Source organism: Hydra viridissima, unplaced genomic scaffold (genome assembly GCF_058129835.1).
Source record: "Hydra viridissima isolate aposymbiotic clone 2 unplaced genomic scaffold, HvirCarnegie_v1 scaffold_10, whole genome shotgun sequence".
In the NCBI taxonomy this organism is placed as follows: domain Eukaryota; kingdom Metazoa; phylum Cnidaria; class Hydrozoa; order Anthoathecata; family Hydridae; genus Hydra; species Hydra viridissima.
Genome location: NW_028324309.1, coordinates 4,407,501 through 4,419,416, shown reverse-complemented (window position 1 = coordinate 4,419,416; position 11,916 = coordinate 4,407,501). Strand labels below are relative to the sequence as shown.

General features: G+C 29.8%; 1 protein-coding gene across 2 annotated transcripts in view; it reads right to left on the bottom strand.

Annotated features, from left to right (window-relative positions):
- Window positions 1-1,988: 1,988 nt before the first annotated feature.
- The window catches only part of LOC145192734 (E3 ubiquitin-protein ligase rnf213-alpha-like), a 74,081-nt gene continuing 64,153 nt past the window's right edge, over window positions 1,989-11,916 (bottom strand). For both annotated transcript variants that reach the window (XM_090101150.1, XM_090101151.1), the window contains exons 59-84: window positions 11,807-11,916; window positions 11,521-11,693; window positions 11,143-11,251; window positions 10,829-10,926; window positions 10,541-10,708; window positions 10,098-10,337; window positions 9,813-9,924; window positions 9,233-9,655; window positions 8,983-9,102; window positions 8,763-8,828; window positions 8,630-8,665; window positions 8,414-8,554; window positions 8,182-8,272; window positions 8,013-8,047; window positions 7,824-7,924; window positions 7,550-7,706; window positions 7,259-7,433; window positions 7,063-7,154; window positions 6,694-6,951; window positions 6,471-6,612; window positions 6,284-6,358; window positions 5,647-6,104; window positions 3,106-3,303; window positions 2,929-3,018; window positions 2,681-2,850; window positions 1,989-2,426 (exon numbers count right to left, since the gene is read on the bottom strand). The exon at window positions 11,807-11,916 is cut by the window's right edge and continues 127 nt beyond it. In XM_090101150.1, coding sequence (XP_089957276.1) covers window positions 2,294-2,426; window positions 2,681-2,850; window positions 2,929-3,018; window positions 3,106-3,303; window positions 5,647-6,104; window positions 6,284-6,358; window positions 6,471-6,612; window positions 6,694-6,951; window positions 7,063-7,154; window positions 7,259-7,433; window positions 7,550-7,706; window positions 7,824-7,924; window positions 8,013-8,047; window positions 8,182-8,272; window positions 8,414-8,554; window positions 8,630-8,665; window positions 8,763-8,828; window positions 8,983-9,102; window positions 9,233-9,655; window positions 9,813-9,924; window positions 10,098-10,337; window positions 10,541-10,708; window positions 10,829-10,926; window positions 11,143-11,251; window positions 11,521-11,693; window positions 11,807-11,916 — 3,971 coding nt within the window. In that variant the 3' untranslated portion in view covers window positions 1,989-2,293. The remainder of the gene's footprint in view (window positions 2,427-2,680; window positions 2,851-2,928; window positions 3,019-3,105; window positions 3,304-5,646; window positions 6,105-6,283; window positions 6,359-6,470; window positions 6,613-6,693; window positions 6,952-7,062; window positions 7,155-7,258; window positions 7,434-7,549; window positions 7,707-7,823; window positions 7,925-8,012; window positions 8,048-8,181; window positions 8,273-8,413; window positions 8,555-8,629; window positions 8,666-8,762; window positions 8,829-8,982; window positions 9,103-9,232; window positions 9,656-9,812; window positions 9,925-10,097; window positions 10,338-10,540; window positions 10,709-10,828; window positions 10,927-11,142; window positions 11,252-11,520; window positions 11,694-11,806) is intronic.

Below are 11,916 nucleotides of genomic sequence, written 5' to 3'. Positions count from 1 at the left end.
TGATTTGGTCCTCATACTAGTCAATGCATCCTAGAAAATTTTTCAATATGATATTAATATGAAGCCCGCAAAGGTGTAAATTAGGTCTTTGAAAATGTTCACTTAGTCTTGTACAAATCTTTCTTTGTACCAGTATTTAAAATTGTAGTATCAAACAAATACCTATAACATTCTCTTTTTGTTCATATCATTTCAGAAAGTCATTTATTATTTCATTCTGCCTTTCTCTTGGGGAACTAATGTAAGAGGGTATTACTTATAGAGTATTTTTAGCCACACTATTAACATTTGCCGCTATTTTGTCTGAGAGAAATTTACCATCAAAATGGAGTATGATTTGGGATTCTTTCTTTTAGTTGAATCTCACCTATATATCTGTTTCTTTTTTGACCTTTTTTCCAATTATTAAAACATGATGCAGTCAACGCATTGATAGTTTGATTACAGGTTTCTATCACTTAAGAAAGAATTTTACTTTATGCTCAGACACTAACATGCTTTATTCATGTATGACATGCTACATAATCGATAATTGGAGAGTGTCTTTACTTTACTTTCTATAGTCAAAGTTATACAAACATAAAAATACCACTGGATGAAATAAAACTTAATTTTCTGAACTACACTGTTTCAGAAGATTTAAAGGTTCTTCTGCTGATGGTTGGAAAGCAATCAGCAGCTTTAAAGCACCCTAGTCCGTTTTGTAAAACAGTATTACTAAATATGCTAAGAGCTGAATCATATTCTCTAATTTATTTGTGTAAGTTGTACAACAAACGGATGGCTGCTGGGGGAAACATTAGAAAAACTAAAAAAAAATTTTGGCTAGCCAAAGCACTCCTTCCCCTTCAATGTTGGATGATGAAGATGATGACAACTTTGATTTCACTGAACAACTGAGGAAGAAAGTGTTTGGTGCAGGTTACATTAATCCTGGTGAAACAAGCACCAGGAAAGCCATTTCTACTGAAATTGAGAGGTATTTGAATTAAAACCAGTTCCACCAAATACAAATGTACTGGAATTCTGGAAACAAAACCAGTATATTTACCCAATAAGTCAAGCCTGGCCAGAAAGAGCCTCTGTATACCTGCTGCACCATAAACATCTGAAAGAGTTTTCTCAACAGCAGGGAATATATACAGCTCTAAAAGAACAAATCTTTCAACCTTAAAGGTTGAGTTGGTATATATGAAAGAAAACACTAAGCAACTCAGTAAAATTTAAGACATTGTGTGGCCAGAAAATGAATTTGGAAAATGATTTACTTTCAGTGTGATTTTTATTATTTTTATTTCTTAACAAGGAAATCATTTCGTTTTATTGTATATTTGAATATTATAAACAAATAAAAACGAATCTTATTTCAAAAGCATTTTTTATTCTGAATCCGTATAAATCCGTAAAAATAATATCGGCTCAGATTCCAATTTGAAAAAAAATTTTTGAATTGCAATCCGATCCGAAAGTATCGAATCGAATTGCAGTCCGAAAAAGTAATCCGAAAAAATAATCCGAAAAAATTTTAACGAATTTTTTTCCGATACATTATTTTCGGATCAAATCAATCCTTAAGTAATTTGAACCGTTTAGCATTGAAAATTCGGTGCACAATCCGCAAACCGATAAACAGTAACGGATCGACGGTCTCTACTTCCACTGTTATCATATATCAAAAATAAAAAAAATTAAATTTTTTTTATTAAAATAAAATTACAAACAATAAACGAACATAATTCAAACATAACTCAACGCCTTTAATGCGTGTTTTTTATGTGTCTACAGTGTCGTGTAATGTGTAATACAGTGTTATTCTATTCCTTGCATTTTGTAAAGGAAAAGAAGATAAAGCAACATTTTGATTTGAACACAGAAAATTATTTGTTTTTCCATTACATTTTTTCAACGATCAGTATATAAAGATTGGGTTCACCACATTTATGATATGCAAGTGCTTGAAGGAACAAAAATTTAACGAAAAATTCATGTTTGATTTAAACAGTTTCAGGTTTTTGAAACGAGTAAAATTTCCGAAATATTTCTTGTATTACAAATTTTAAAATGCAGAGTTCAAAAAATATTTTCCAATCTGATCATGAAATAATTATTTATGAAATACGTTAAAAAAAAATAACAAAAAAAAAAAAAAAAGACTAAAGAAATTAAAAAGAAATTAAAAAAAATTACAAAAACAACGAAAAATAAAATCACAAAAACTTTATACATCTTTTAAATAAAACTGTTGATAAAAAATTTCAACTTGAAAAAAAAAACAAAAGTAATTTAATAAATGTCACGTGTTAGAAACGACCATTTTCCAAAACAAATAAATGTGCTTCAGTAAAAGTTCTTCACTTATAAACTCAACAGCACCTGTGATCTCTTTCTCCTGCTGATCATAATAGAGTTGAAGAGCCTCGGTTAACCTTCCAGGAAAATAAAACATAAAACTTAGAAAATGTTAATTTAATAGCTTTTTTTAAAAAATCTTAAGGTTCCAAATTTTTTTAGCACTACTTTTTTTGTTTTCTTTAAATTTGTTCTCTTTAAATTTTGCAAAGTTTTAGATTTAGGGAGTTTACATCGAAAACTTTGTCTTTTTTTTTGGTGATTTAAGCTGTGTAAAGTAACAATTATAAAACGGGTGAAAAAGTGATCATACGGTATAACTACAGCTTACTTTAAAGAATCATCAGATTCACTTCTTAATGGTAGCTCTAAAACAATATATTCAGTGATAAGCTTTGTCAACTCATTCGTATCGTTATGGTGCAGATCTTTTTCCATTCTTTCAACCACGTTTTTGTCCAGGTCCTCGGACATAAAACATTCTTTTAGATGAAACGGAATCTAAGAAATGAAAATAAAATGTTATCAAATCAAAAGAAATCAGCACTACTGAAAAAATGGAATAAAAAAATCGTATACCTGGTTACTTGCATATATTCGCCGTGCTCGCTCAACAGTAAGCATGAGCCAGACCGAGTACAAGTGCGTCAGCCGGATAAAATCGTGCATCTTAAAAATCATGAAAATAAGATCATAGTCTTATCTAAAATTTAGCAAAAAAATAACTAAATATTCTGGAGAAACACGAAAATCAACCTTTCCGCTGACTAGGCATTCTTGCTCATTCATTCGAAGAATATTTGTTAAATAATCTCTGAAGAACATGTTTGGATCACCTCCAGTAGATATCAATATACCAATGGCCGTTTCAACAGCACGCAAAGCAACAGATACATCTGCAACGTCAAGCATTTCAGCCAACATCCTCGTTTGGTCCGGAGAGGGAATATCAGTCTATTCCAAAAAAAATTAAAATACTTATAAAATAGCTGCGAAGTTTGACAAAGAAACGGGAAGCAAATAGCAAATGACTTTACTGAACATTAAAATTGAACAAATATATTCTTTTTTGCGGGGGTTTCTATAAAACCAGTAAATTTACTTCTAATGGACGATTCGTAAAAATAGTGATTGGTTGAAGGTGGAGAAAATATGAAAACATTTTAAAGAATGTAAAAAGATAACTTTATACTCAAGATACAATCTCCAAGCTAAGTTTCAATAGGCATGAGTCAATTATCCGGACTCTAATCTCCATGATAAGGTCCAAGAGGGTGTCATTGAAGGTGACGCATAGATTTAAGATTGCAAAGACATCCCCTTCAATAGTTTTTTTTTTTTAGATTGAAATACAAAATAATGTCCATAGACAATAATATCAATGTCCATAGACGATGTGTTGTACACCGAGAAATTTTGCAGTAGAAACTTGGCACCACTTTTTTTTTAAACTATTAATTCCGCATATTTATTTAGTAACAGATTTCGGCTGTCTAGTTCTTATTTTAAACTATTTATAAACTTTATTCAAACCTTGATTAAATTTTTGTCTATACACGCCTAAACAGATTTGATTAAATTTAAAACTGTTGATCAAGCTGGCCTTGGTATTAAACTTATTTTCTTTAACAAAAATCTTTTACTGTGTGAGCTATATGGGAAGGAGCTAGAACTTGTTGAAGCTGCTGACATTCGTTTCGATTAATTAGCATGTCTACTGGTGGAACCATTCAGTTCTCTTGCGTCTCTATATAGTTGTGCTATCAAGCGTTTCAGGCATGGCTAGAACCTAATCCAGACAACACCCAGGTGGAGTTGTGACACATTTCCAATTAGCTGGTCTTTTAAACAATGATTGTGCTATTTCAGCCAATGCTGTGCATGCTTTTGCCAAAACTAGAATATATTTCTTCAAGGCTAAGATTTTTTAGGAGTAATTTTTAAAAATAAATATGCACTATATCACATTTTATTTAAACTGAGTTGTTTCTTTTTCCTGAAATTTTTTAAGTAAGTAAAATTTAATTAACACATCGACAAAATCGAGACAATCTTGTACAATGCAAGAAAAGGAAACAATATGAGGTTAACTAGTTTGCGTTGCAATCGGGTGCGACTTCGTCATGCTAAGGCGGTTTCGTGTAACGCCTAGCCTGCAATCTCCTAAATAAAATTTTTTAGGTTTTCAAGTAATGAAGCCGTAAAGCAATAAAGTGTTGATTTTTTCAAGAAATGAGACTTTCTAAATTGTTTTCAATGTTTTATCTATTACTTTATCTTTAATTATCTGGTAACTACATATCAAGTGTCCAGTATATTTGTGGTTACTTTATTGTATTGATGATTTTTTTTACTTGCTAAAGCTTTTAATTTTAAATATTTTCAGGAAAAAAAAACTTGTTTTCGTCGATTCCAATGTTTTTATTTCAATTTATTCTTTTTGATTTTTAATTGAACATGTTTCTGTACACTTTACGCATATTATACATGTAATTTTCTGATATTCTATTAAGTCTTTTTTAATGAATTGAAATATTGCATTTTTTTGCAGTCAAACAGCAGTGTTTAATGTGCATTATAGCTTTTAATTTCTCAAATTTTTATAGGGTTTGACGACATTTCCATTGGATTTCATTTATTGATCTCCTTCCACGATAGCATTTCGTAGATAAGAAAAACTCTTTTTTAATCAAAAAAGATTTTTTAATTTATGTTGCTTGATAAAATGCACCATGCGTTTGTATAGTATTTATAGACCGATTTAAATGCAATGAGATTTACAAAAAACTGAAAGATTCCATGGAGAAACTAAAAAGACAGCACAAGTAAATTCAATTTAATATTCGACCACAATAAAAATCCACGAATCATGTCTAATCTTTGGAAAAAACTCATGAAATTTTTGATATTTCAATTGGTAAAAGTACACCATGGGAAACCCATGGGTTAAGGTTTTTCAAGAGGAAACTCATGGAAAAGTAATGACCCATTGTGTTCCAAATATAAATTCAAATACCATGGATTATTTCCATGGGTTTTCATAGAAATAATCCCTAAGGATAGTAAATGTGAATATAAGTTAGTCAGCTGTATTTCTGCATAATTTTGAATTTTTCGAATTCCAAATAAATTTATGCCTACACTTAGACTGATCCATGAAAAATATCGTTGCAAAAAGAACATTATTGCGCGTCTGATAAATGCAAAACAATTTCCATTAAACAAAAAGCAGCAAACAATATATAGAAACAGCAAATAATATATAGAAACAGCAAACAATATATAGAAACAGCAAACCTGACGAACAGAATGCTTCAACAAAGAGAAGTTCAAACTTTTGACGTCACCTCTGTAAACGAATTGCATAACTTCCCTATGAATCAATGCTTTTCCGAAAATAACATTCTCATAAAGACGTCTTTGAATTACTTCTAAGTTGTGTTCAATCTTAGGAGCTTTCCCAATCCCAAGAGAGTAATCACAATTTAAAAGAACTAGCGGAAGAAGATCGCGATTTCGTTCATAAGATATGACATCACTTTCTTTTAACTGCGATATTGGAACACGCTGAGCAACTTTGGTACTATTAATTGAGTGGCATTCCTCCAAAAACTCGTTTTGCTTAAAAGCTAGAAAATCGATCAACATACTGGCACACGAACCATGATCAGAGTTTGTGCTGATAAAAAATACCAACTTGCTGTTCTCGTCAAGTTTTATCAAAGGGAGAGTTGGTTGTAAACGTTTCTCCCTCTCTAACAAACAAAAATGAGGTAGAACATAAACTCCTCGAAAATAAACTCGAGAAATGATTAAAAAAAAATAATCATGAAAAGTATTTTAAAAATATAATAAAAACAAAAGGTACCCCAAAATAAATTGGTAAAACCAAGTACTTTTTTTTCATACTACAGAAAAAGTAAGTGTAGCTAACCTGTAAAAAGGATACGCGACTGATTCCATGTTTTAATAAAACATTTGAAGAGTTGGTCTGCTTTTTTTTTTAATTCTAAACCCAAATACGCGACTAATAGTTTCTAATACGCGACTAATATTATAAAATAGTTTTAAACAAAGATGCTGCAGAAAACTGTAGCAAAAAACTAAATCATAAAACACACCCCTGGGAATCTCTGATAAGAGTTGCTTAACAGATTTATCGACAGCAGTTTGCTTGTCTAATTTATAATTGAACTCGGCTTGTAAAAACTTTTGAAGCTCTAAGATCGCTGGCAAATCGTGTATCATTGAAAATACCCCTTCCTAAAAAGTTTCAATAAGTGCGATAAATGCAAACAGAAATCACCCAAAACATTTATCAAGCTAGTAAATAACACAGCAAACCTGTTCTAAAAATTTCGCAAGAATTGATATGTTGTTTTCACCCCCAGTAGCTACTCTAAATTGCACAGCAACCTTTAAACTTTCAACTGAAACTGGCTGTCTGTAGAACCAAAGCTGAGGACTCATAATTGTGATAGAAGACTGTTCGTTTTTTTGTTCTGCATCAAGTTCAAATATTTTCCGCATTATCGGCGAGTCATTTACACATCGGTCTGTTACCAAACACTTGTTAAACAAAAGCAACTCATCATCCAAAGACTGAAAAAGTAACAATTGCTCAATTTACATATTTTACTAAAAAACTAAATAAAAAAGCAAATGGTGAAAAAATCAGCTGTGATAAAAGCAATTGCATAAAAAATAACGAACGCGAAGAAAAGGCTGAATAAATTTCTGGTCAAATGCTTTTTCATATCGGTTCCTGCTATCTACACTTGTTAAATGCATTTTGAAGACATTGTCTATAAAAAAAAAAAAAAAAAAAAAAAAAGTGAAAATGTTTTAAGAAAGAAAACAAAACAATTCACAAAAATAAATCAAATATAAAAGACAAATAAAAAAATACCATTTTCATCACTTAAAAGCAAGTGTTTAAGTAAAATATGAACTGCGGTGTTAGTATCATCATTATTCTTTGCAATTCTATTCGATAAAAGTGTCAGATCCTTTTCAATGTGTTGTTCCAGAAACGTCTGCATTTCATCATCTTTAACCTCTGGATGCACCAGCTTTGTAACATCCTTTGTACAAATTATTGATGGTAAGATTTAAAATAGTTTAGATAACTCTCTTATTCTTTATCTTTATTCTTTTTTTATTATCTTTATCTTTATTCGAGTTTTAGAAAAACAAATACCTTGACATAACCTGACAATGTTGCAACAAGCAACGAAAGATGCACTAATAGATTTTGAAAGGTGACAGATAGAGGTGTCAAATCACGCTGTGGAATTGCGAAGTTAGTACGTTCAGATGCTGCACCCAAACAATGACCAGGTTTTGTAGTGTCAACTCTTTAAATAAATCAAAGCAACTGATAAAACAAATGTTAGCATATAAAAAAGTCTAAGATTGACTTTTCTAGATAAGAACAAGTAGACAGCAGCTGAAAATTATGTTTTAAAGGATACCTATTAGAAATTACGGAGTTATGATACAACACCGCATGATTTTCTCCACCAATCGGTAAATGACACTCAGGGCAGGAATAAGTTTGCATTGGCTGACCACACTGAAAAAATTTTATTATTAAAATGCTTACTTATTTTTAAAAAAAATTTACTCTACCGTAAAGGAGAATATTTAAAGCCAGCTCTTACATTTGTGATAACGTAAGGATGACCTCGAGGACATGCTAAATAATAGAAAGAAAATTTAAACGATAAAGTAATTATAACAATATACAGCAATATGTAATGCAATATATAAAACAATAATATATGATATATATTCATCAAAAACTGCAGTTGCTTCATCAAATAAGTTTACCGTAAAAGAGAAAAGAATTGCTTGCATCACTACGATTAAGACCAAATACTTCTGATAAGTTGTCACTCGGCATTGCAGGAAGAAACCAACCCTGACGGAACAACAATGTTTCAAAATTTGCACAATACTGTTACCTTCAATACTTGAAATTATGCATTGTTTATAGATTAAGAAAAGTACTAATAAGAATGAACTCTTTTTTAAAAAAATTGTTACATTTTATGGTTCTTACATAAACATATTGCGGATAAGTCGCTAGTAACTTAAAAAGACAAGTAGAAGGATTGCCATCACTAACTACAACCCAAAAATGATACAAAATAGATGAGAGGTGTTCCAAAGCAGAAAATGTTTTCATGACAGATAAACAGGTCTAAAAAGAATGATAAAAATGACCAAAACTTAAACGAAACAAATTAAGAGAACAGAAAAAAGCAAGTTTAATTACCTGTACTTTTAATCTTTGTTGAATTCTTATAAGATTCTATAGAGAACAAAAAAAAAAATTACAAAAAAAACTACTTCAAACTATATGTAAATAAAACAGTTTAAAACTGTATTACAAATTTTAAACTGTTTACCACTGCAGGAATATTGGACACACCCTTGAACATTGACAGCTGAAAAAATGAGTTACTTTCATTTTGCTAAAATAAAAAAATTATGTTAAATGTTAAAAAGGTGGAAGTGAATGAGGAATGAGAGAACAAGTATATGTAGAGCCATTATCATCAACATTAAACCAAGTTTAACTGAAAAGATGAATTATTAATTCATGTGACACATGTGTATCAGAAGTACCTGTTCGAGTTGAATTATCCCAGATACATTTTCTTCTAAAACGCTGGCTACAAAACGATCGCGAACGTCTTTGTAATACTCTCCATAAACCAAAAACTTATCATAACTGGTTATGTTGGTCTGAAAATGATATTATGTACTATTTACATATAAGAATAAAATCATACACAAAAATTTGTGTGGATATTAAAAAAAACCTCTCAAAAAAATTTATTTACTGTTTTAACATAAAGAGTAACTTCATACTTACAGTATCTGCATCTTTAGTCAGAAGCCACTCCATTTCAGATTTCTTCACAATTTCTTTCAAGCTTTGAATTCCATAATTACGGACAATTTGTTTTAACAAATAAATATGAGCTTCACTGTTTTTATTCTTCAGAATAAATTTTGCTAAAGTAGCAAAAAATTTATCAAGAGTAGAATTCAATCGTTGATCATCAGATTTTTTATCCGAAAGGAACCAAGTACACAATATCTGAGCTGACATAGACAAAATTGCTCTTAATGCAGCAGTATGCTCAAGGAAAAAAATGTCAGTCAGAAACTCGCCGGGCTTGACTTCTTGAATTATGTTATATGCTTCAACCAATTCCTCTGAGATATGATTAAGAAGAGCAATACTAACTACAGTTTCTTTCTTCAGCAAAGAAAACTCCAGCTCCTTTTTATCCTTTAAAAAATAATAACAACATGAATAATTAAAAACTTTTTGGAGAACAATAATGGTTGCTAAAATCTTTGTATATAGTAATTATACAATAGCACAACTATTTAATATTTCATACTTTATTACCAGTAATATGTAGATATGAGAAAAAAAAACTCACCTCCATGCAATAAATAAAAAGATTTACAACTTCAAAAAGCTGACTTTGATCTGTATGTGCAAGTAACTTTGACATGTGTTGCTTTAGATAGCATTCAACTTCTCTGTAGCTCCTTTAAAACATATAAATATCAAAATTATCTGTTTTGCACCTTTAAATATTTATAACGTATCAAAGAAAGAGCTACTAAAACAATCATTTCAACATTTTTATCTTCAAAATGAAGTGTAAAAAAATCCTATAAAATCAGCAACATTTTAAAGTAATATTTTTAAAGAGAACTACCTTTGAATAAGCTGTTGAAGTAGAAATGAGCGAATGACAGGAGTTGAGTCTAGTGCATAATCTGATATTGGAGAAAATGCTTTAGTGCAGTTGGTAGAAAAAACATAATCCAACATCTTTTTTACAACATCCTCACTAACTCGATTAAAATCTTTCCTTGCAAAGCAAAACTCAGTCACAATTTCAGCATAAAAAGAAATGCAACGTTTTTTGAATTCTTCTTTTTCAAAAATCATGTGTCTAAATTTTAAAGCAAAACTATTCTAATGCAATTTTTAAAAAAACGCAATTCAAGCTCAGTTATGAATGGCACCAGTATTTTTAGAATGCATAGTTACAATTTATTTACTGCAAAGTGTAAAACTCAATGAGAAAAAACAGAAACTTGATGCTCTATCTATCCTAAAACACAACTACTAAAAAACTTTTAGATGAATGCATACCTTCTCTCTAAGCTTTCTTGAAAGATATCTTTTTCATTAAAAGTAACATTACATTTGGGGCACGTTAAAGTTTCAAGAAGAATGCGATGCATACATAGATGATAATTAGCTTTGCAACATGGTAGTACAAATGAAAACTCATTGCAACAAATCATACAATCTTCATCACTAAAGTAAAAAAAGAGGAGAAGTTTTATTAATTGTCATTATTATAAAAATGACTTAGACACAAAAAAAGAAAAAGTATTTTAAGGAAAAAATTATCCTGAATAATTAATTGCTACATACATGTTGTTAAAATTGATCATAAGAGATTCTTTTAAAAATCCTTCAATAATATTCCATGCTTCTACAGTCAGCATATCATTTGTCAGTGTCTCTAATTTCTAATTTTTGTGCCAAAAATAAATATTTATACTTTTCTATTGACAAAAAAATTTATTTGTATTAACAAAACAAAAATTTATATAACAAATACTTTAAAGATTTATATAACAAAAATAATACTTTAAAGAGAACAAAACATTAAATGACTGAAAAAAATAGAAAAAAGCTCCTAACATCTTTTTAAACAGTTTCTAAATAAATTTTAAAAAAACAACCTTCCACATTGAACTCAATAACACAACTTGGTGATTGCAAAAACAGGTTGAAGATTGAAAAACAAGATCAGCAAACTTTTGACAAACTCGAAGCTTACACCATTTTAGTCTAAACATGAAGCAAAACATTTATACTTTTATATACTTTTTGATGTTTTTGATTATATTTATGTGATTTTTTTTTTTGATTATATTTTTTCTCAACAGCTGTTTAATTCCAAATTTAAAAAAAAAAAAAAACAGAAAAATTAAGAACATCCTTGAAAATGCATGTGCCTTTTGTGGATTAAGTTTGTTTGAGTATGAAAAGCATATAAGTGCACAAATTTATCATGATAGAAATATATAGAACTCTGTTATAACTTTAATATATCATACTGTGATTGGTTTATGATTTGTTTTGCTACAGCATTGCAGCTGCTCTTCATTGCAGATTCAACAACATTAACAACCCAAACTTTTCCTTTTCTTATTTCTTCAATAACACCAGGACAGAAGGGTTTAGAAGCAATATCATATAGTAATCTATCCATAACCAACACATCTATATCCTTTGAAAAAAACTCAAGAAATTATACAAGGAAGAAAAAAAAAAAAAAAAAAAAAACAACAACACCTATTACAAATACAAAAAAATTCAAAACCAACCAAACAAATAACTTACAATTAGAGCTTTTTCAACTTGAAGATTTTCTCCGACTTCTGGATAGTTTATAAGCATAAATGCAATATTTTCAAGTCTCTCTTGAAATACTTTGGTGCTTAGAACAATGT